Genomic DNA, 23,133 nt, shown 5'->3' with positions numbered 1-23,133 from the left:
AGTCTTAAGTAACAGGTGTAATACAAAAATAAAATGTGTTATCATTAAGTAAATCCTTTTCTGAATTAGAATGTGCCAACATTAAATAAATCCTTTTCTGAATTAGAATGTGCCAACATTCGCTTCTTTGATTTGCAATGATGTCTCACCCTTTACTTCTCAGTTTTCTTATTCCTATTTACACTTTTTCATCAAGCAATTTGTCAATCAAAAGTAATACTTAAACACTCTAGAGGTGGGACAGCAGTGGTACACACCTTTAATTCCAGCACTTGGGAGGCAGAGGCAGGTGGATCTCTATGAGTTTGAAGTCATCCTGGTCTACAGATAGAGTTCCAGGACACACAGGGATATACAGAAAAACCCTGTCTCAAAAAATAAAAAAATAAAAAAATAAAAAAAAAGACAACAACAACAAAAACACCCTGGAAAGTTATGCAATGGATCCTGAGACATATCATTTCTCAATGTCAAACTTTCTTTGGCAATGTGTGTGTTCACAAACTGCCTTATCAAGTCCAAATTTTACTTAGTTGCAGGTATCTGGAGAAGAGGGCTTTGCTCACAGTCCTGTGGGCTGTTGTGGCTGGAGGAGATAGCTCTTGTCTTCTTGGGTGCATCCCCAGGGGGTCTGCTCTCCATCCTGTCCTAGCTTTTCAAGTTCCCAATTCAGGAGACCAATAGGTGCCTGGGAAGAATCTAATCCATTAACTTCTAGAATCTCAGTAACAACAACAAAAAAAACCCCTATATTATTTCCCACCTTAAAGGTCCCACATCATGAAAGTTTGCCATGCAAAGTGTCTTTGGTGATCAAAATTTAAATCTTCCACTTGTATTATACCTTCTTATTCCTTCACTTGCCATACCAATGCTCACTGAATAGATACTGCATGCCAAGCACTGAGATCTTCAGACGGATGAGGAAGAAAGGTCTGGTCTGTCCTGAAAGAATTCACATGCATAGCAAATAAAGCCTAAGGGCCCGGCAGGGCAGCCTGTGGTCTGAACTGGGGAATTTGCCCAGGGCAAGTGGTTCTAATAAGTCCTCACATGCCTTTGGATGTTTGAAAAAACATTAGTCCCAGATCTGGGCTGTACTTTTTCCTGAGGACTGAGACACCTTTGTCTAATTAATCCAGAAGATTCCTGCGGGTTCTATGTGGTTCAGGACAATGATAATACAATGAGTTACAAGTCTGTTCAGTTACAGCTTGGGGAAGGCTTTGTAGAGGATGCTGTCCATGCCAAGGTTAGAAGGATTTGTACGTGTGCAGGGCTTTTCTGGATCAACAAGAAGGATGTTTCCCAACAGACAGTCTGGAAGCCTGGGAGAGAAAGCATTGCATCACCAGGAAAGCAGAGAAATGCAAGTGACAAGGGCTGAGGCTTGACAAGGCCAGAAAGGGAGGATGGCCAAAGGAAGGCTGGGTGTCCATGCAAAAGTCCTTTCCATTTGATGGATGAAAGGGAACAGTGGTTGGGTGTGCAGGGAGACAGCAGAGGTATTATTAAACAAGGCAGCAAACAGAGGCTCAAGATAAAGGACAGAAGATGAAATAAGACCCAGAGTGACAGGGTTCAGTGGAGGGACCCAGTGTCCGTTTTCTTAGCCTGGGTAGTATTATTAGCAAAAATAAAGGTAAAACTTGCCAATATTTAATGTTTTTAATTCTTTTAAAATGTTAATAATTTCTTTAGTATCCTTATTAATTACTTTCTTGAACTAAAAAATTTAGACTATAAATACTTGCTGACACCAGGACATAAACATCTACGTTACCAACCTATGGTAGCATACCGCAACTTCTGATCACCAACCAGGTGATCAATAAATACGAACCAAAGGGAATGAAATCCAGGCTGCTTATTATTCCAATGACTTGTTTTCATAGTATTTGGTGGGAAAAACTCTGGTTGTTTGTTCATGTGAAGACTGCCACTTTTCTCCTTATGTTTTAAGGCCACTTGCACAGAGATCTATTTGTGTGTCGCATAAGTACTTGTTCGAAGTAAGAGTAGAGAAATACACGTCACCTAAGTCTTCTCATTGCAGTCACCTTAGTGAAGATGCCTGATCTATGAGTACAGTGGAGAACGCTACAGCGGTAGGAATTTCTGCCCTGCAGATAACGAGCAGAAATGCCCCAAACTATGCATTCCAAGCAAGTTCCTTCTTCACCTACGTTACTGACTGCTGTGTTAGTCTTCACTTAATTTGTGCATTAATGTGTATTGCCTCATTTAGGCTTTAAGGCTTTATAGTGTGAATGCTGACACCAGTTCTCAGCTTTTGAGATGAATACAGAAAGTCAAGTTTTAAAACATTCTACAAACAGTATTCCTTGGGTGTGAAGTGTTCAGCTCACTGCTAAAAGGTTATATAATGGTGAGGGGGGGTGGGGCTTGATAGTAAGTATGAGAACTAAACTTGGTGAGTGAATTAGGTAAGTTCCCTGATAGAAATAAGAGGTCCAGAATGGTTGACAGGAATCCTCAGTGAAGAAGTCAGGTGGGCTCTCAACTGAATTCTCAGGGATGTGGACCAGCAGAAAGTAGACCTGGGCAGCAGGTCTGGATCATTATGTTTGAAGACTAGACGAGAGGCAGTGGCTGAGGCAGGTGTGGGCTGAAGTCTGAGTTAGGCTCCTGACCTGGTCTCCCACCTTCGAGTGCTTGGGAAGGAGTCTGAATTTCATTTCAGCCACTGAAGGATGCAAGTTAGGGGAGAGAGATGACCTTCACACATAGGATGAATAAATGTGAGGGTGGAGCAGATCAGGAGGAGGCTGGCTGCCTGCCTGCTGCAGTGATCCAGGTGAGAGGTGAGTGTGTCATGGAGCATGCTGGTGATAAGAGATGAACCTAGTTTGTGTTCTTGAAGCCAGAGGAAAGGAATAGCTTATTTCTTAACAGTTGTGTTGTCTGTGTCCCACCAATATAAACTTACAGAATTATTTATGAAACAGCTCTCAAGACCTGTTAGTAGGTTTGACTTGGATTATGTCATCTTGTACTGCAGGTAGCAAGAGAACCTCTTCATTAAAATTTTTGCCAATTTTGTCATTGTTTTACTTTTTTACCTGAGTACAGTTTTAGACACCCACCACCACCACCACCATCACCACCATTTTAAGATGGGGACTTTGAAGCTGGTCTTGAACATTCAACCCTCTTGTCTCTGCTTTCTGGCTTGGCTTCACAATCTACCTTTATAATAAATCACCTACTTTCCAAAGTGAAGACAAATCCAAGAGATCTATCACATTTGCATATGTTAATAACCTCATCCATCGATTCAACGCAAGAATAAGGTAAAAATCTTTAAGTATTTCTGTTATACAAAATTGAGTGGGTGGGCAGGGGGTGTTGAAGAGGGACATTATATTAGAGAATTAGAAACTGAGAATCTGTCACAAGTCCCTCTCACATTAACAGCCTTCCCAGACACCAGCAGCTGGACTCATCAAGACAGATTCACAAAAGTGACACCAATGGGTGTTTCCAGAGCTCAGTCTTGTTCCTTTTTTTTTTTTTTTTTTTTTAAATTGAGCAAGGAGCTATTTTATTTCAGGACTCCTGTACTGCTTTTCTATTTACTAGCTGAAAGTTGGCCTGGATGGTAAACAATGCTCTTACTGGAGGAAGAAAAACTGCATTATTGATGAGACTGCAGAACAATAAAAGCCATGGAAAGAGGTTCATAATTAATGGTGTGAAACACAAAAATCAGCTTGCAGACAGGCTGTGCAGGGCAGTTCAAATCTGTACACATGTGTGCGCACATGCAAGCAACTTAAGGGTGAGTGTAGGCAGACACTCCAGGCTGTCAACAGGACTTACCTCACTGTTGGGCTTTTGACTGATGGATGTCTATGCATGTATATACTTTATACACATTTAATGTGTTTTAAATTGTAAATATTTTCCTTGGCATGTTTGCAAAATGTTTTTGTTTTATAACACAAATAAAAAGTAGACTTTACAGTGAGAAAAAGATTCTCATTAAAGAGAAGAGAAGAGAGAGAGAGAGAGAGAGAGAGAGAGAGAGAGAGAGAGAAACTGTTATATGTTTCTAGTGTGGCGGAGAGCGTGCCTCTGACGCCAGCAGCCTTGAGAGTGAGGCTAAGGCAGGGATAACAAATTCAAGGTCAACCTGGGTTCAAAAATCACAAAATCGAAGTCCCGTTCTGTTTTATAAAATCCTTTCCTCGAGACTTCTATTTCATAGTGAATTCTTACATTTACTTTCCTAACTTCTGGGTACACATTTCATCCTTTTCAATCTCCTGACACAACTAACTTCCTAAATTAACATTTTCTCTTTGGTCAAAAGCCCACCCTTCTCCAGTGGCTGCAGTCCCTGCTACTCTCTAACTCCCCGTTTTCAATTCACTGGCAGATACCTCAGATGAACTTAGAGGCTGTGTATCCAGATAGGAGAGAGCACTGCTCTGTACTTTGCAGACTGGCATGTGAACGGTCTTTTTCTCTCTCTCTCTCTCTCTCTCTCTCTCTCTCTCTCTCTCTCTCTCTCTCTATTTTTCTTTTTTTCTTTCTTTCTTTCTTTCTTTCTTTCTTTCTTTCTTTCTTTCTTTCTTTCTTTCTTTCTTTCTTTCTTTTTTGGACTGTTTGAGAGGAAATGCCATAAAGTGAGTTTACTCTTTACTCATAAAACCCATGAGAGCTCCAGGGGGTAGGAAGTCTTCTACAGAAATGCAAATGCAGAGCTAGCCCAACCAGCAGCCACAAAGCAGAGGAAGTGCAGTAATCTGTTCAGGCTGCTAGTCTCCATGGAAACACCATTGAGTAAATTTCAAGTCTCTATCAGCTAAATCTCTGGTTACTTTATTACTATAGAAGAAGAGGGAAAAGTCATGGGTACAACTTGTTCTGGCTTCAGGACTACCATCTATACTTTAATGCATTTCTTGGGTAACATTTGATCAGAGCTACCCAGAGCTACCACAGAATGAGAACAAGGAAATCAAAGAGCACAAGTCACACTTGCTTGCTTGGAAGGTTGAAAGACTAAATTATCTGTCCAAGACCAAGAGCCTCTCTGTCATCACTCTGGCTTGTAATGACAGCTGTCACCCTTCACACCCTTCCAACTCTGCAGGTTATAGTGTCTCACGGGAAGATGATGCTATACTTGTGAGAAGGGAGTTTCAAAAGTTATATTTATTTTTAGTAAGGAGGACATTGGTTCTATCTAGTATATTTGTACAGTATCATAACTTAAATGATAAACACAGAATCACTAAGAGGGAAAAGAATATACTGGAGCTGACTGGCTTGAGACCCACCAGCCCCCTGGCCCTGTGAAACCAGGAAATAGCGGGCTGGAATGTGTGTGTGTGTGTGTGTGTGTGGTGGCTTGAGTGTGTATGTTTTGGTCTTCAAAGTACTAGGCTCAGTAATATAAAATAATGTCTTTAGGTCTGAACCAACTTCACAGATCTCTTTACATTTAAGTGATACTTTAAATCTCATAAAGGGCAATGACCAGGTTAGCAGTGAAAAATTGCTTCTGATAAAACTGTCATGTCCTGAAGTGATTTTTCTTATGCTTTTGTCTAAAGAAGGTGTGTGTGTGTGTGTGTGTGTGTGTGTGTGTGTGTGTGAGAGAGAGAGAGAGAGAGAGAGAGAGAGAGAGAGAGAGAGAGAGAGAGGGAGGAAAGGAGAGACTTCATCTGAGTAGTGCAGAAGCTACAGAGGTTAAGGATTAAAGGCTTAAATGGAAACAAGAAAGCATACACTCCCCAAGGACTTTCCAATACATTATCTCATTCAGGTGTTAGAAATACTCTCTGAGCTCAGCATTGTTATTTCTGTTCTATGGAGATGGATAATAACACCTTTATTTGTGCTGCATTATGATAAGGGTAGGAGCAGGCGCCCCATAGGAAGAGAGGAAGAATGACAATAGCTGTTACCCAACTGTGTGTCTGCAATGATTTTGACAGCTCCATCTACAATGAGTCAGCCTGAGAACTTTCTGGAACTACCAGAGGAAGTAGAGATGCAGGTGCAGACAACCCTCAAGACTCTTCAGCACCTGCGTAGTGATACCACTCACTCAACCAAACCTAAAATACCACCAGCCAGCTGTCTATAGATAAGGCAGCTGAACCCTAAAATTCACAAAACAGTGGTCCTAGAGATCCCAAAGTTTGATGGTGACAAAGTGGACCTGAAATCCAGGATTTCTAACTTCCAGACTTCTGCTTGTTTCAATATGACACTGCCTAATTGCAGATGAGGGTGACACATACTGCAGTGATAGCCAGCAGCAAACGCAGAGCCAGTGAAAAAGTGTCTTCGGGAATCTTCAGGACAAGACAGAAGAGGACAGGAGTTGTAACCAACTATCTTTCTCTACCCAACGAGATTCTGGAAGATTCTGGTGCTTTAACTGTGAGCAAAAGCTATACCTATCATTACTGCAGTCAATTCCATGAAGTTTAGTGTCTCCACCAAAATAGATTCAATAGAAATGTGACACACAGTTAATCTGAATTTTCCTGCTTTTCCTGTGTTAAGTTTCTCGAGAGTAGAAAAACCTTACTAAGCTAGTATATATCTGTTTTTAAGATATAAATATGCACTAAAGGAAGGGGAAAAAAATCTCACTACCCAAGCATAAGTAAAAATTAGTACATTAAATATCCTGGTAATTAAAGATTATAGAATTACTATTCACAACCTGTGATGTGCATAGGCAGGTGAGGTTCTCAGGCAGGCCCCTAAGCTGCCTCCATTCAACTCTCCTTCACAAGCCCTACCTGCTAGCTTTGTGTGCTTATTGTTAGCTCCAACGAAATGTGTGATATTGTTGAGAGTCTGGTGCAGAGAGACTCGAATGGAACGACAACAGATACTAACCACTGGAGAGGTACACAACACATCCACAAGACTGAATCCTACTCAACAGCTACCATGTGCTAGTCCTTTTCAACAGTTATTTAGCGTTAGAGCTTTGTGCTGGCTCGGCTATGTCAACTCATCATGAGCTAGAGTCCTTTAAGAAGTCAATTGAGAAAAAACGTCCTCAACACATTGCCTGTGGGCAAGCCGATAGTGCATTTTCTTGATTGCCGATTGACATGGGAGTACCCAGATCACTGTAGTTGGGCCAAACCTGGATTGGTTGCTGAACAAGCAATGGAGAACAAGCCCATAAGCAGCACCTTCCATGGCCTCTGCATTGATTCCTGACTTGAGCTCCTGCCCTGGATTCCCTTGGGTGATAGGCTGTGAGATAAAATGAATCCTTTCTTCCTCAACTTGCTTTGGTCACAGTAGTTTTGTTGGGTTTTTTTTTTTCTTTTATTCATTTTCAAGGATTTTTTTGAGATTATAATATAATTATTTCATTTCTCCCTTATCATCCCCCCATCCCAAACTCTTCATGTGCATTTCTTTGCTCTCTTTCAAATTTATGGCCTCTTTATCTTTGTTTTCTGTTTCTTTTCTTCTCTCTCTCTCTCTCTCTCTCTCTCTCTCTCTCTCTCTCTGTGTGTGTGTGTGCGCGCGCGTGCGCGCGCATGCATGTATGTGTTTCTAAAAACATGAATACAACTTGCTCGGTCTATGTGACATTATTTGCATGTGTGCTTTCATGGCTGACCATCTGGTATTAGATGACCTATTGATGTGATCTTCCTTAGGGAAGACAACTTCTCAGTCTCAAGCATTCCTTGGTTGCCTATGGCTCTTTGTCTAGGGTTGTGGCCTCCATTCATGTTAGCATGTCTACTGGTGTTATAAATGGAGACTTTGAAAGCCAGAAGCACTGTATTCCAAGTCCTTAAAGACATGATGGCCAACTTCAACTAATAAAACCTAGCAAAATTATCTGGCATAGTTGAAGGAGAAAGAAAAATTTCTCTTGATATAAATGACCTAAAAAATTTGTATATCCAACAAACCAAACTTAAAGAAAGTATAGGTAGTGTCACGGTTTTTCATCCCAGCAATAGAAATTCTAACTACTATTGCCTTTTAGAGTCAAGCCACAGTTTGATGACAGATGTTGCCTAACTAAAGCTAGTAAGTCTTCTGTCTTTGTTGTGCTTTGTACTCTAATATACAGATGCATACATTTAACATATAACAAAACAAGATATTTTGTTTCTCTTCACTTTATTAAAGAAAGTGATTAGCGAGAATTTCATCTTTCAGGCTGTTTTCTTTTCCAGTTTTCACATAAAACAGTGATCGATCCATATACCCATATATTCATTCATATAAGTAAGAGTAATATAAAATAAATATTAAGCTGAGGTTTTCCTGCATGTCTTGGGTATAAAGAATAGTACTTTCTTTTACCTGGGAAGAGCGGTGATTTTTCCCCATTTTTCTACGCAAAATCTTCTTGGACCATTACTCCCTCGGAGAGAAGCAAATCCTTCATAGGGAATGCTGGATGTGCCTGTAACAAACTATCAGCCACAGAAACAGAAGGGAAAGGTCAAGCCAGAGACCTCATTCAGGAAAGGCACATCATTATTGCTGTGCAGCACTCCCAAGGAAGAGGGACAAGTAGGGAGTTTCAGAAGCCAATGGGTCATCAACATAGAACAACTAAAGGAACTCTGACAATCACTTAGCCACACAGCGAAGAGCAGTGAATTATAAAGGGAAACAGGACGTAGAGCATTCTAAGAGGCTGGCCTGCTCGGATATTAAACTAGGCATACTTCCCATGGCAGATGAGCCAAATGAGTCTATTAATTAAACCAAACCTACTTAACATCATCCCATTATCAGTTTGGTATGAATTTTAGGAATTCTGTGGACTGCAAAATCTGAGTTCCATATCCAAGTATACATGTAAGGCTCTGCCTTAGTGTCCAAGAGGCTTACTCATGTCTACTGCTTTAGTAGAACCTTGCCAACATTGCTCTGGACAGGTTTTACAAATGTCACAAAACACAGTGACCTCTTCTCCAAGATGTCATTGCTCTATAAAGTTTAAAAAGCCAAATGAAGGACAAGAACTATATCAACAAACAGGGTCCTTTCTTAAAGTATTGAACAGCATCTCTTTTTCCACTAAGGATGCTGACTGTAGAGGGCCATAGGCTGTCACTACAAGGACCCACCTGCCCTGAGGGCATATGACAACCCAGGGTTTCTCAGACTAGCATTGGCACTTCCCCACAAGCCTCAAGAAATGCTTTGACTTGGTTGGTGGTACAGTATTCGGACACACAGTCAAAAGGGTATGAAAATGTCATAGCCAGATAAACAAGGTTTGTATTTATGAAGAATATCTAGCAATTACTAAAAAGTATACACACTTCCAACAATATATTTTTGTGTTAAAGATGGATGACCTAATGGCATCTTACCTGTAACAACCTTAGTCGTTGTTCATTGTTGAATCGTTCTACTGCAGCCCAGAACCACCGAATTACAATGTGATTGTCATGGTACCCTGTGAACCAAGCATGAGAGCTCACGTTACTTTGAGTCTTCTATCTTAAACCACCCAGAAATACATGCCAAAAGACTACCACCATACACACAAATCAGCATCTTGGATTCTTTAAATGTTGTTTATAATTTAAGATTAAAGAACAGGACTGCAAATATGATCATACGCATATCAAAAGTCAAACAAGGTGGCACAAATGAGAGCAACAGGTCTCTGTTTTCATTTAGCAGTGAGAAGAACAACAAATGAGGTACTTCAGGTCCATCATTTCTGAAAAATACAATCGTTGTGACTAGAAATGCTTACCTCTTTCAATCATTTCTATAAGAAACTATTTCTATAAGAGACAATCACTCAGTGGTTACAAATACCATTATGCCAAACACTATCCTAAGCTTTGGGGCAAAGAAAACTGAACCTCCCAGGATTTCCTGATGAAGGAGAGATGAATTAATCACACAATTTATGTATGCAAAGAAAAACAATAAAAAAATGTTAAAGCTGCTTATTTCATTTCCAAGTTCTTCCCTAAAAACTATGTATACTATTCATAATTAATAATAAGATCAAATCACTAGGACTGGGGATTTAGCTCAGTGGCAAAGCACTTGTCTAGCAAGTGCAAGGTCTTAGATTCAATCCTCAGAACTACAGATTTAATTTTTAATTAAAATTAAAATAAATAAAACCAAAATATTTTCATAATATTTATTAATAAACAGGAAAGAGACCTTTAACTTTTTCAGCTAATAAATCCTAATTATCACAGTTTTACTTTTATTTCATACTTTGGTAGAATTTAATGAAATGTCAAAAGAATTATCTCACAAATTTGGGTTAAATCAGTAGTAACCGGTTTAAAAATCTTCCAGTAAACGATAATTAAGTTCTAAGAGATAGGGCTGACATGAATTCACGTGCGATGAATGATTCAAATCAATTGATAGTCATATTTTACAAACACTACTTTATTTAATTCTGTGCTGTACTCCTAAAATGAGTGTGAGAAGGGACAACTTAAATCTGAATGTGTCCTCATGCTCCCATAGCTGTGAAATTTACCAAGAAATCTCACTTTAAGATTTGCCATTTCACCAGAGATACTTACTCCCCTTGATGAGGGAAGAGTCTGTGTGAAGGATAAGCAGCAGTAGGCTGGCTATAGCAACAGCATCCAGGCTTTGGGGAAAACTTGGTTAATGAGTGAAAGATCAATGCATGAGCTGCTTGAGGCACTACAGGTTGCTTATGAGTCAGCCCTCTTCTGCTTTGCCCTTACTGCTTGTGCTAAGCCTAGTTTGAAAGAAGAATGACTATCTCATCATATCATCCACAAACAGCTGCTGGATGAACAGATGGTACGCGGCAGCACAACTGCTTTTTTCACATGGTGCCAACTAGCTGTGCCAGGCAAACATGGCAGCTAAGTGTCTTGTCCTTTATCTGGTCTCTTCTAAGGATCTTATTTGGTAAGATTTACCACTAAAATAGGCCCTTAATTCACTCACATATAGTGATTTAAAAAAAATCTTAGACTGCGTCAGACCAAAAATGACTAACTTGATTACTGCGTTGCTATGAGATCTTTTGGGAGTAAGATACAAGGAAATAATAGTTACCACAAAAGAGAAGTTAAGTAGGTTATCAGGAAAAATGCATTTTAATTAGTAAAAATAATTCAGCTAACAAAGCTTTCCGTAGTAATCAACATCCTATATGAATACTACATGGGTCCAGCCAGATAAGATGTACTGCACAGTTTGACCTCAATTTAACACAGACTTTTAGAGAAAACCCCAACATTACAACTCATCCCCAAAAATGCATACTATTTTTTTTTTACTCAAAATTATTAGGCAAAACTTTTAACACTGGGCTGTCCTTAGGTTTCACCTTTTTAATAAGGGACAATCCCAATTACTAACTGAACCTGTGTACTGATCTACAGAAAGCTACTTCCAAAGAATCCCAATCCAAACTATTTTACAGCCGTTCTCAGCCAAACTCGATAGTGCGGTTTAGAAGGACCTTGCAGATGGACGTGCTGGATTTTAAGAACCTGCTCTTGTTTCCTGTTAGTGCTTTAACTATGAGTTATAACTGGTAGACGGTTCAAGGAACTGCAGCAAACCTTTGCAGGTAAGGAAGCTCAAAGGGTGTGGCATCTGGAGGTTTAGAATGTAGATGGATAGGTGGGGTCTGACCAGTTGGATATTAAGCCTCCCATGCCTCACCAACAACGTCATCCGATACTTAATTGGTGTTCTTGTGATCACATTTCTTCACCAGCAATTAGGAGTTATGACATCCTCAGATGGGGTGTGAACAGTCCTTCTCCTTTTGACTAATGAAGTCACTAGGTACAGAAGGGACTGACCTTGCCCAAGGTCTCAAGGAAAACAGCAACAGACAGACCAGTAATTAATGTAAGTGCCTTTGTGTGCTCTATGCCCAGACCTATGCTTGAACTACTCCCCCCTCCCCCACAGGAACTTAGATTTAGCCATTCATAAACCAAACCTTACCGCCTCTATATTCAGTGTTGTTTCTCCAGTCATTGAGATCTATCTCGGCTGTGCCAGCAATGACCAACTCCAGTTCTCTGGCATCAAAGACAGATACTAGCCTGGCATCTACTACCTGTGGAATAGAAAAAGTACAGGCATGACTTGGAAACCTAGAGAAACATCAGCCGAAGGAAGACTTATCAAAAATTTATTAAAAACAAAACAGGACATGGGGAATTTCAAGAGTACTATGGTTATATCCTCCACTGGTATGGGAGAACTGCTCATCCTTCCTACAGATGGAAGTTACGTTTCTAGTTGAAAGTTTGTAAGATTAGCCTCAGTTAGAATTTTTGTTTTGGTTGATCACCATATCCCACGGAATCTGCTAAGCTCTGGTCTCAGATGCTAAGCAAGGCAGAGCCTGATTAGGACTACAATTGGCGGATTTTTGCTTCATATCTGACAACTGATTAATCTAGTTGTTTGTTGTTTTGCCTTTGAAAAAGATCTAGTGATCTTATGGAATCCATGTGATGAACTCTGATCACCACACAATCACTGCACATATTGAGCATGAGATTTGATTTTGCATACCTAAGCATGAGTAAGAACTATAACTTCCATGTTATCAGCAGTCATTAAAGCATTAAAACGGTACACCTAAAATCAGCAAACCATTCATTCACAGTGGTGATACAACATGCATGATAAGCTTTCACGTGTGTACTTTGGGGATATAGAGAAATATCTCTGACTTTTTATATGTTAAAAGAACAACAGTGAACATAGCAAGAGAGAAGAGAGAAATAGCTCATGCATGCAGCATGGTAGAATGGACAGGCAGCCTGGCTGTGGGCTGTGTGACAGCAGATGTCTGCCAGTGCTGTTTACCTCATAGAAACCGCGAACTAAGCTCTCCGTCTGCTGCACCACGCCCCTCTCGATCCTCCACTTCACCATTCTCTCAATGTACTCCTTCTTGTTCTTCTCTGTGACTGCAATATTGGCTCCCCCTGGTTTTAACTCTCGTTCAGTAATCTGTAATCAGAAGACAAGAGAACAGATCAGAAAACACGCTGGGATCAGCTGTGTGGCCCTTCTCCACCTTGGGTGTATCCCACAAGTGTGTAAGCCTCTATGGCAGTGCTTCCCCACCTTCCTAATGCTCCAACCCCTTAATACAGTTCCTAGTGTTGTGGCGACCCGCAACTATTAAATTACTTTTGGTGTTCATAACTGTAATTTTGCTACTGCTATGAACCATAATGTAAATATCTGTGTTTTCTGATGGTCTTAGGTAACTCCTGTAAAGGTCTTAGGTGACCCTGCAAAGGGTAGGCTAGAGTCAACCACACCTACAAAGCCAGAAAGATGTACCTAAGGAATACAGAAAGACACCTCGGTAAATCTTAAATTGAGAGCTCATTTTTGAAAGCACATGAAATACAGGCAACCCATGCAAGTACCAATGCCTAGTAAGAACTAAGTCAGGACTCCTGACAGAAACCTTGTAGTTTTCCCTTCTATCAAATTTAAAAGAAAATAAGTATATTCTCTGCTTTCAAGCATTCTCCAGAATATTATTCACATTCTCTCTGTTCCAAAACATCAATTACAGTTTTAAAATATAAACAAGCCTTAATTTTATATTAATTAAAATTAAATAATTTAATATTCAACCCAGAGATAACATTCAAATGTATTCTATATAAGATACAGTCTCATATCTCTGCATATCTCTAAAGATTCTCACATCTTGTATGAGAATTTGAGTTGGAAATAAAAAGATTGCTTGCAGCATATAAATGCTTCTCATAATCTATAAATGAGGACTTCTTAATCTGTAGCTGGCATTACAATCATCTTTGTACTCAAGCTTACTAAAATTTAGTTAAGTCACCCAGTAAGACACAAATATTAACATTTGATCTTAGTCATGGAGTTAACGTTTCCCCAACCAATAGCCTTCAGTTAGCATGTAACAGACCTGCCCAAAAACTTCTTCATTCACAGTGAATGTGAGGTCTAGGATGTCATGGATGTCATTGTCTTTCATCCACTGAAGGCTCTGGTGGAACTCCTCATCAAGGTATTCCAGATCACTCAGGTCACACAGGCTGAGATGACAAAGAGAAGCAAACACACAGGCTTTGTTATTAGCAAATCCCATCATCCCGAGAAAGGAGACTGAGGCTTCATGGCAAAAGCAAGACCCATTCAATAGACTGTGGTAGCTGGGATGTCAGTGAGCTCAGCAATCACACTACTGAAATAACCCAGATACATGGCGTATATATTTTTTTTAATCCGGGATACATTAAAATGTCTTAGGAAGCACTTACCTGTCTTTTCTTTCAAAAATAGAACCAAAATGTGCAAAGAATGGCTGTCATCTACATGGTCACCCACAATCACTGCTAGTACTAGAACTGAAACAGGTTGACAACTTGGACCCATAATCTCTTTTGCTATGTTATCCTATCAAAAATTATTGTTTTAATTTGAAATTCTTTATTGATTTCTCTACTGTTCATTAACTGTGTTTTTCACTTGTCTTTAAAAAAAAAAAAAACTAGGTACTATAAGAGATGTCCACACATTTCCCTTTATCTCATGGTTCTTATTCTACCACTATAAAAATAGTAAACCAAAGAACTCTTTCATAACCACGAACTTTTATAGACCTCAGTCCACTATTGTCTCTTTTTTTTCCTCTACAGTGACAAGATCTAAGAGTTACTATTATGTGCCTTGGTGGAAGGTGGTAGTAATTAATTTGCTAGAGTTGTGTTAAAATTCCCTGCCCTTTAGCTCTATTTCAAGGGTTGTCTTATTTATTTGATGCATCTATTTATTTATCTTATTTATTTACTTCTTTGTCATCAAATGTACACCATGCATATTAAATAATTATTAGGCACCAAATGGGCATCATGAATACTAATAACTACTTGATGAACTTGCTGCTCTTGAAGGGAAGTGTTCTTGGGGAGACAGGTATACTGTGTATAAGTTAATATAAAGTACAGGTGACAGCACAGAGTAGAGAGTGCTAAAAGCCATGCACAATTTAAAATGCTTGTAGCTGTCAATCAATGATTGATAAGACTGGACATAGTTACCCATGACACCATCCAGCGCCTGGGAGGCATGAGTAAGGACTGCAAGTCTGAGCCCAGCCTGGGCCATAGAGGAAAACTCTGTCTCAAAAAGCAAAAGGAAGAAAAGGTAAATGCCAAGAGCTATCAGAGGAAGTGAGTGAGAGGGACATGTGCTCTGACTTGGACATTCAGGGAGACATGCTAGAGATGAGATGATACGTGTATCAAATCTTTCAGGATGATGATATCTAGAGAGAGGCATGGAATGGGGTAGAGGAAAGGGGTAACCATATCAAAAGGCAAAGAGCGCAGAATCCTCCAAGCACATGCAAATTAGGAAAGGGTTATACTGGGACGGAGTGTAAAGGAGGACAGTCTAAAACAGGGACAGTGAATGAATTCATGCCATAGGCCAACTCTGAGAGGCACCATGATGCCTGCATTTATCAACAACTTTTAGTGAAAAAAAAAACTGAAAAGATTTCTGAGGTCACATGATTTCGATGGGAAAAAGTACATGTTCTTCCAGTGGGACTAAAAATGTCTCTGCTTCAATGGGAACAGAGACAGGATAGAACGCTGTGATGGTTAATGTTGTTAACTGATAGGATCTAGACTCACCAATGAGATAATTTCTGGGTATGTCTATGGTCAGGGCAGCGGGTAGGAGAAAAACCTTATCTCAGACAGAGAGTTGAAATTTAGGCCTTGATCTCGTGTAAGAACAGGGCAGGGGATAAAGAAGGAACACTGTCTCAATGGATAATAATAATTGTTTAGATTGCTTTAATTGCTTTAAATTGTTTTAATTATCAAAATGCAGGTAGTTGTAAGTTTGGTATTAAAAATCCTCTGTGAGAGAGGTCAAAATAGAGCAGGCCTGACGAGAAAGAAAGCTACTAATTCGAATCACTCCATACCTTTGATGATGTGCAGTTGCTAGACCAAGGACAAGCTATTTTAGGAGAGAGGCTTTATATTTGTGTTAACAGGAAAGAAGAATATACTTTGAACCTCTTCCAAAGTAATATGGATCAGTTATGATAGGGGAAGACCCCCCCCCCAAAGATCTTGGCTAAAGACAGAAAAAAAATTGAGAGGATCAAACAGGACAGATTCATATATTGCAGAAAGTGCAGCTCTGACAAAATTCATTCTCAGGGACACTAAAATGACCTACTGTCCCAGCTCTCTGCCTCCTAAAGCTGTTTCCAGAAACTTGCTCCCAGAACAGCTTCAGAAATAGCTAGTGATTCCTGATGACCTGGGTTCATCCAGCCTCTCAGATGGATCCAGTCAAAACTTCAGTCAAGCCCTGGGCCTTCTAAGTATACAGAGACTGGATAAAAGATGCTAACCAAAAAATTTGGTTAAGTTTAACCAAAATTTCCAATTTTCCCATCCCTCCCCACACCTCTAATAAAAAATACACACACACACACACACACACCCCACCACCACCACCACCACCACCACCGTCATTCAGGAGAAAAAAGCCATAGAGAATCATCATCCCTATTCCTTGGGTTTGAGTATCTGGTTATGATTATTCTATAAACTATAGATAGGTTGTCATTTTAAGAGATGATTTGGAAATGGTCAAAATTTTGAACAAGGAGGAAACTAAATAGACTTGGTGATTTCTGTCTTTCCTTTCCTCTTCTTTATCCTTTCTTTCCTAGGTAAAATAAAGGGGGTTGAAGGGGAAAAGGGAGGATAAAGTGATATAAAAAATAGTTATATGAGATGGGTTACTAAGTTTGTTATTAAACAAAATATTATATAGCTATAATCTTATATTGATAGAAATCTTTACAACTGATAGAAAATTAAAGTTATAATTTCTTATATTGGAACAGAATTTATATATTGATACAAATTTAAGGTTTTCATTGGTATAAATCTTTGAATATTGATAAAAATATAAAATTAATATTGTTTCTCACAGATATTCTCATTGTGCCTATGCAACTTCTTTGGGAATACTAGGCTTATACTCAGTCCTTCTAATAGCTACTATCACAAACTGTTCAAGATGATTAAGTAATACAAGTTGAGAGGCAGATAGCAAACTCATGGTTATACTAGATTCTAATCTAATTATAATAACGTGTTTTCAATATTATTCAAATAGAAATAGCTAAGAATAGTCAAGGTTTAACAGTTCAGATATACTATATATAGTCTTCAAAAACATCAAAAATCCACAAAACATATGACAAAATCCACATGACATTTAAATTCATTTCATTATTAATAGATTTTTTTTTTAAAGTTGGAGACATGTCTACTTCTGACAGTACCCCCTTCACAGTTTAAATAAGATATTAAACATTATAACCTCCATAAAGAGTTGTTCCAATTGTGACAAGGTAGCCACTGGACAAAAATTGCCCTAATTCATCTATAGACCAAAAAAAAAAAAAAAAAAAAACTGTCCATGCTGTCCATGAAAGGACATAAAATGTGAGATAATCAATAACTTAGCTCTGCTAATACAAAGTAACCAATCCTTCATAATTCCTGCTTTACTTAAGGTCTGTCAGATGATTCTGGGCCAGAAAGCTAAAGACAGATGCTTCAATGTTTTAAGGAATAGGGGACTGTCCAGGTAGCCAGCTGTCTCTACAGATTTGCTTAACTTTTGGAAGCTATATTTTTGTGCTTCCTATATATTCAGGTAATATTTAATTTGTTCTCAGATCTCTGATGGTATTAAAGACTAGTTATAGTCTTCTTTTTTAAAGGTTTATTTATTATATTTATCTGAGTACATTGTAGCTGTCTTCAAACACACCAGAAGAGGGCATTGGATCCCATTAACAGATGGTTGTGAACCACCATGTGGTTGCTGGGAATTGAACTCAGGACCTCTGGAAGAGCAATCAGTGCTCTTAAAGACTGAGCCATCTCTCCAGCCCCCTAGTTACAGTCTTATAACTTAAGTTGTTTAACATTTTAAAAGATGATCTAGATTTAATAAGATGGTTTTCAGATGATAATACAAGTTAAAAGCAAAACATAATTCAGATATAAAATTATAAACTCCTCAAGTTAAGATAGGTGTTAGAGTCATGTACCTAAGTTGACAAAATTGATAGACTAGACGTTATTAGTATATATCATACCTTATAGCTCACATAATAACTATATTCAATATACATCTGAGAGAAAAGGCCTTTTTAATGGATGAGAAGGGGGAGATGTTATAGATTTAGTCTAATGCTATTTATATTATATTAATTGGGTCCCCAGAATTGCACAAGAAAGATGCTGATAGTCCCTCCTCCCAGCTGGTTTTGATTGGTAAATAAAGTTGCTGGCAGCCAATGACTGGGCAGAGAGACAGAGGGAGGACTTTTAGGATTCCTGGGCAAGGGTCAGAGGAAGAGAAAGGAGAGAACTGCTGGAAAAGGAGTGAAGACCAGGCCTGAGAAGTGCAAGACAGAGGTAGCCAACAAATAAGAGCCCAAGAAGAGCAGCCCCACAAGGCCCCTGACTCAGTCTATGGCAACAAAGATGGAATACAGATTTAATAAGTAATAACTCGGGAATATTGGAGGGAGTGTGTCAGCCACGTGGAGGTTTGGGAGTGGCCCAGGCATTGAACTGTTTTAGACATATTAAAATATAAGGCTGCATGTATGTGTCTTTCAGTCAGGAACCCAGAACATTGAGCTGATTAGAGAAGAAATTAATTGGTAATTACAACAGCCCAGAATGAAAGCTGAACACCAAGGTTATGGGCAAATCAGAGTAAAGGCCCACAGAGGAGCAAGAAGGTGAACAAGGGGGAGAACAGAATCACGTGTGTCAGCGTAGGAAAGACCCAGGGAAAACTTTTGGTTTCTGATTGTCTCTGCTATCCCAGAGTTGAATAGTAATATCAGAAGCAGCAATTCAATCTAAGATAGAGCTAAAAAGCATTCGTACGCATCTCCCGAATGTTAATGGAAGGAGAGAAGAACACAGACTAGCTTGTGGGGAGGGTGTGACTTACAGTAAACATGAGCACCAGGTATCCCTCTCACAAAACCCGATGAAGCTATGAGAAGAAGATAATGAACTGCAAAGGTGACAGGGGACCCAGGAGAACTAGGGAAGCAGGAAATGGTTCTCGTTGCCCAAAAGGAAAGTTTTCCTACTGAGCACACTGAAGCCTCATGGGAAACATTCTGTTGGCTTTCATCTGAGGTCAGGGCTTCTACTTTAGGGACACAGGTCCATGGGTTTGGTGGGAGGATGTGCCAGACAGCTCGTAGCCATGACTCACTCCTTCACGACTTTGAAAGTTTAAGTCTACATGTCTACCCATCCCCCAACAACTGCCTTGTAAATGACTGCATACTGACTAATGAACAGGGTGGTTTTGCTTTACACTATACAGTAACTGTCATCGTTCACTGTGACAGAAACAAAGAAAAAGTTCTGTGAACGCTAATTTTTCATCCGTGCCCATACACTGCTATTCTGATATAGAAAGGTCTCAAGGAAAGCAGGGCACTGTGTACATCTACCAAAGAAACCAAAAAAACGCAAATGGAAATGAAAGAAAAGAAAAGAAAAGAAAATGAACTTGTGACCAAGAGGGAGCTGTTGGAAGTGCATGAAGCAAAATACAGTGCACACTTCACAAAGGACTGCAGGCTGTGAGTCACCACGACTAACCCACAAGTATTCTATTAATAATCAGCACGGATGCCACAAGAATCTAAGGGGTGCGTTTGAAGCACAATTGTTTTAAAGAAGCATGTGTTGCCACAGATGAGAATAAGCTATTTGGGGAGGAACAGAACTAGGGTCTGGTGGGTAAGCCAGAAACATAACAACTATATTTGAAATTGTATTCATTTTTTGAAATCTAGACCACTATTCATTCACTCAACAACTGATTCGTGATAGCGTGTGCATAAATGGAGACCTTGACAAACCTTTTCAGTAAAGCATTTTTGAGTTTGACATGCAAACTCAAAATACAAACAGAAATACTCTTACATTCTGAGAAGAGCCTTATAGAAGGGTCTCGTGAAGAAGGCGTCCAACAAGTACTGGTGTATTAGTGCAAGACCGAGGATCCTCCCACTGAATCGGAACCTATGAGGGAGAAACATGAGGTGGGTAAACACCACTGAACAGTGTCTTGAGAGCTATGTCTACCCCCTAGAATAAGTTTCAAATTCTCTGGCACTATAGTTTGTGTCTTCATTAGCCAATGTTTAGATTTACTTGTGGAGGAAATCTGTCCCTCTAATATTTAGGGACACCTTACCATTACTCCATGTCAACAATGTCACTCTGTATCCCCCACATATGACAGTATGAGTCCCCCATTACCTTTTAGTGAAATTTCCCCCAAACCATCCCAAGAGATAAAGACTAGGAAGGTTGGGGAAATGTCTTTCTTAGTTTCTGTGCACGAACATTAGTTGATTTCTCTAATGCAAAGTAGGGGCAATTCCCTTTTGAGGAAAAGCCCTTCCTTGTTCAGATTGAGAAGGTTCCCATCCATCTCTGTTCTCTCTCAAGTCTCACTCCTGATGGTAAATACCATCATTCACATAGTACACATACGGACATTTGGGGGGGCTTTCCTCATGAGACATTCTGTTCTCCAAAATTTCAAAGTGAAATGCTATGCTGAATCAACTTGGAAACTTTATTATATAGATCTGTTAGGAATGGGTTTTCTGCCTGAGGTACACACTGCTTTCTCCACAAGTATATGGGTCTCCAGTTCTTCTAGGTCTTATGCCTTCGACAGTACTGTGGGTCTGTAATTTTAACTTCAGGCAGGCTTTGTGAGGTCAACTTTTGACCCGCTTTATTTCCACTTATGTTAGCACCGCTGTCACAGCCAGAGTTAGAAGGCCTCCAAATTTATAACTAAACAAGAAGTTAATTTGAAGAAAAGCTAACGCTTTTCACTGTCAATAACCTCATGACCCCAAAGAACCTTTCTCCACTTCCGTTCTTACTTTGTTAGTATCAGTAAAAATGAACAGGAACCAATCAATAGGGCTTATGTAAATATTTAAAGTCTACAAATGCAGGGATTAGAAAGAGTGTAATTTGGGGTTTTTCAAAATTACCTCCAGATGGGAATCTTAAAATTGTTTCCCTTGGTTTGGGGTGATAATATTAAGAAAAAGGCAAGTTTGGCTTCCAAACTTGAAGTGGCTTAAATGTGCTGGTGGGAGGTGGGTGGGCACTGCCCTGACTCCCCATTCACACACTTGATCTGCAGTTCTCTTAGGCCACCACTATGCCCCCCACCATGCTCCCCTCCACCACCCCCACAAGACTATGAACAGCCCTCAACCAGGGCTCCAGCTGTTCTACCTCCCCTCCCCCCACGGCTAGCCATTTCCCCAGGCAGTCAGAGAAGCTGCTTGACCTCTGCCAGAGGGACTTGGGGGTCTTGCTTAAAAACTAATCATCTGTGACATTTTTTTCCAATGGGACAAAGCTTCTGAATTCTATTTAACTCACTTAAAATTGATCTTATGTAATATAATCAATTATCAGTTAGGGGACTGTCTATATAATTAGGTTTGACAACCAAAATAAATACCAAATGAGGTATATCGCTGATTAATGTGATTTTATTATCCAGGAGGAAAAAAATGTTAAAAGAAATGTGGCTTCTTTTGGAAGGAGGGGTAGTTAGCATCACAGAACATTAAATGAGGACAACTGTTACAGAAACAAACCCCTTACCATTCATGATGATTGTCTACAAAGGCAGACATAGGACTTATTTGTACTGTATATGTGTCATTGGCTGAATATTCAAATAAGCCGTAATAGGGGTTAAAGAGCTCTCGGGATACCAGGAAGAAGAACTCTCTGGAAGGCCCACTGTAATCCAACCTGCAAAAAGATCCACATGGAGAATAATGAGCTTTTACTTTGTCTAGGTATTGGGCATATTTCTCCTGTGTTTAACACCGTAGAGGATGCTCATTACAGGGACAGCCTACTACCAAGGCTATCTACACAAAAGTGAAAAAAAAAAAATCTGATCTCAATATTGACCTGGAATGATGAACTAGACATTTATATAGCATATATCCAAAACTCTAACTACCCATGAGATAATGCAAACAAGAACCAAGGTACTCAGGATATACAAACACACAGAGAGATGAAAACTTTACATGTCCAATGCAAGGCCACAGAAAAGGGAGTGTCATGGAAGTACTTCCTTCTTACAGAGGAAAGCAGCTACATCCACTCAAGGGACATGAAAACCACAGAGATTTTTTTTTGGAAATTTTCTGAATTAAAGGAAGCTCCCTAGGGAGCTGAGAGGCAAAAAAAATGGAGTGAGTGGGTGCAAGTGAAAAGTGTAAATTAAACAAACAAACAAACAAACAAAAAACCATGGTAAATTACAGATGAGGAAAAGGAAGGGAAGGTACACAAAGCTCGCTGAGGAAGGCCCCTGGACAGCCTGGAACTCTAGCACCCAGGCCACATCGTAAATTCCACTTTACTTGTAATAGCTTCAGAGTCAGAGTGAAGTGGAATCAAAGACAGTGCTGGGTTTCGGGAATAGCAAGTGGCCAGCAATGTCTAAGATTGTGTGTGTGTGTGTGTGTGTGTGTGTGTGTGTGTGTGTGTGTGTTATATGCAGAGGCCAAATCTTCAGGTGACACACAACTTCGTGAGACAAGATCTCTCACTGGTCCTGAGTTCACCAAACAGGCTATGGTGAGTGACCAGTAAGTCCCAAGAGTCCATTTGTCTCTGCCTCCCCGGTGGGAGGATTAGAAAAGTGAGCTAACACGTTTGGACCTTATAGAAAGTGTGAGTTCTGGGGACTGAACTCAATTCTCATGTTACTGACTGAGCTTTCTTTCTAAAGCCCATAATTCTAACTCAATATGTAGCCTGTCTGGGCTGTTACTCACTGTGTAGACTTCAAATTCCAAACTTACAGAGATCCACCTACTTCTGCCTCTACACACTGGGATTGAAGGTGTGCACTATCTCACCTGGCTTCCATAACTGTATTTTTTAAGTGAACTGGGATCATCTGAGCCTTATCCAGTGATGGAATTTTATCATGTAGAAA

The 23,133-nt window shown here is 39.6% G+C and overlaps 1 protein-coding gene across 4 annotated transcripts in view; it reads right to left on the bottom strand.

The window, feature by feature from the left end:
• The window catches only part of Hecw2 (HECT, C2 and WW domain containing E3 ubiquitin protein ligase 2), a 358,088-nt gene that overhangs the window by 12,292 nt on the left and 322,663 nt on the right, over positions 1-23,133 (bottom strand). For all 4 annotated transcript variants that reach the window (XM_076931910.1, XM_076931912.1, XM_076931911.1 and 1 more), the window contains 7 exons: positions 21,774-21,926; positions 20,052-20,150; positions 13,943-14,072; positions 12,847-12,993; positions 11,971-12,085; positions 9,360-9,445; positions 8,335-8,447 (listed from right to left, as the gene is read on the bottom strand). In XM_076931910.1, coding sequence (XP_076788025.1) covers positions 8,335-8,447; positions 9,360-9,445; positions 11,971-12,085; positions 12,847-12,993; positions 13,943-14,072; positions 20,052-20,150; positions 21,774-21,926 — 843 coding nt within the window. The remainder of the gene's footprint in view (positions 1-8,334; positions 8,448-9,359; positions 9,446-11,970; positions 12,086-12,846; positions 12,994-13,942; positions 14,073-20,051; positions 20,151-21,773; positions 21,927-23,133) is intronic.

The sequence above is a fragment of the Arvicanthis niloticus genome, chromosome 3 (genome assembly GCF_011762505.2).
Source record: "Arvicanthis niloticus isolate mArvNil1 chromosome 3, mArvNil1.pat.X, whole genome shotgun sequence".
In the NCBI taxonomy this organism is placed as follows: Eukaryota; Metazoa; Chordata; class Mammalia; order Rodentia; family Muridae; genus Arvicanthis; species Arvicanthis niloticus.
Note: the sequence above shows the minus strand (reverse complement) of the source record. Positions and strands in the feature narration are given on the sequence as shown.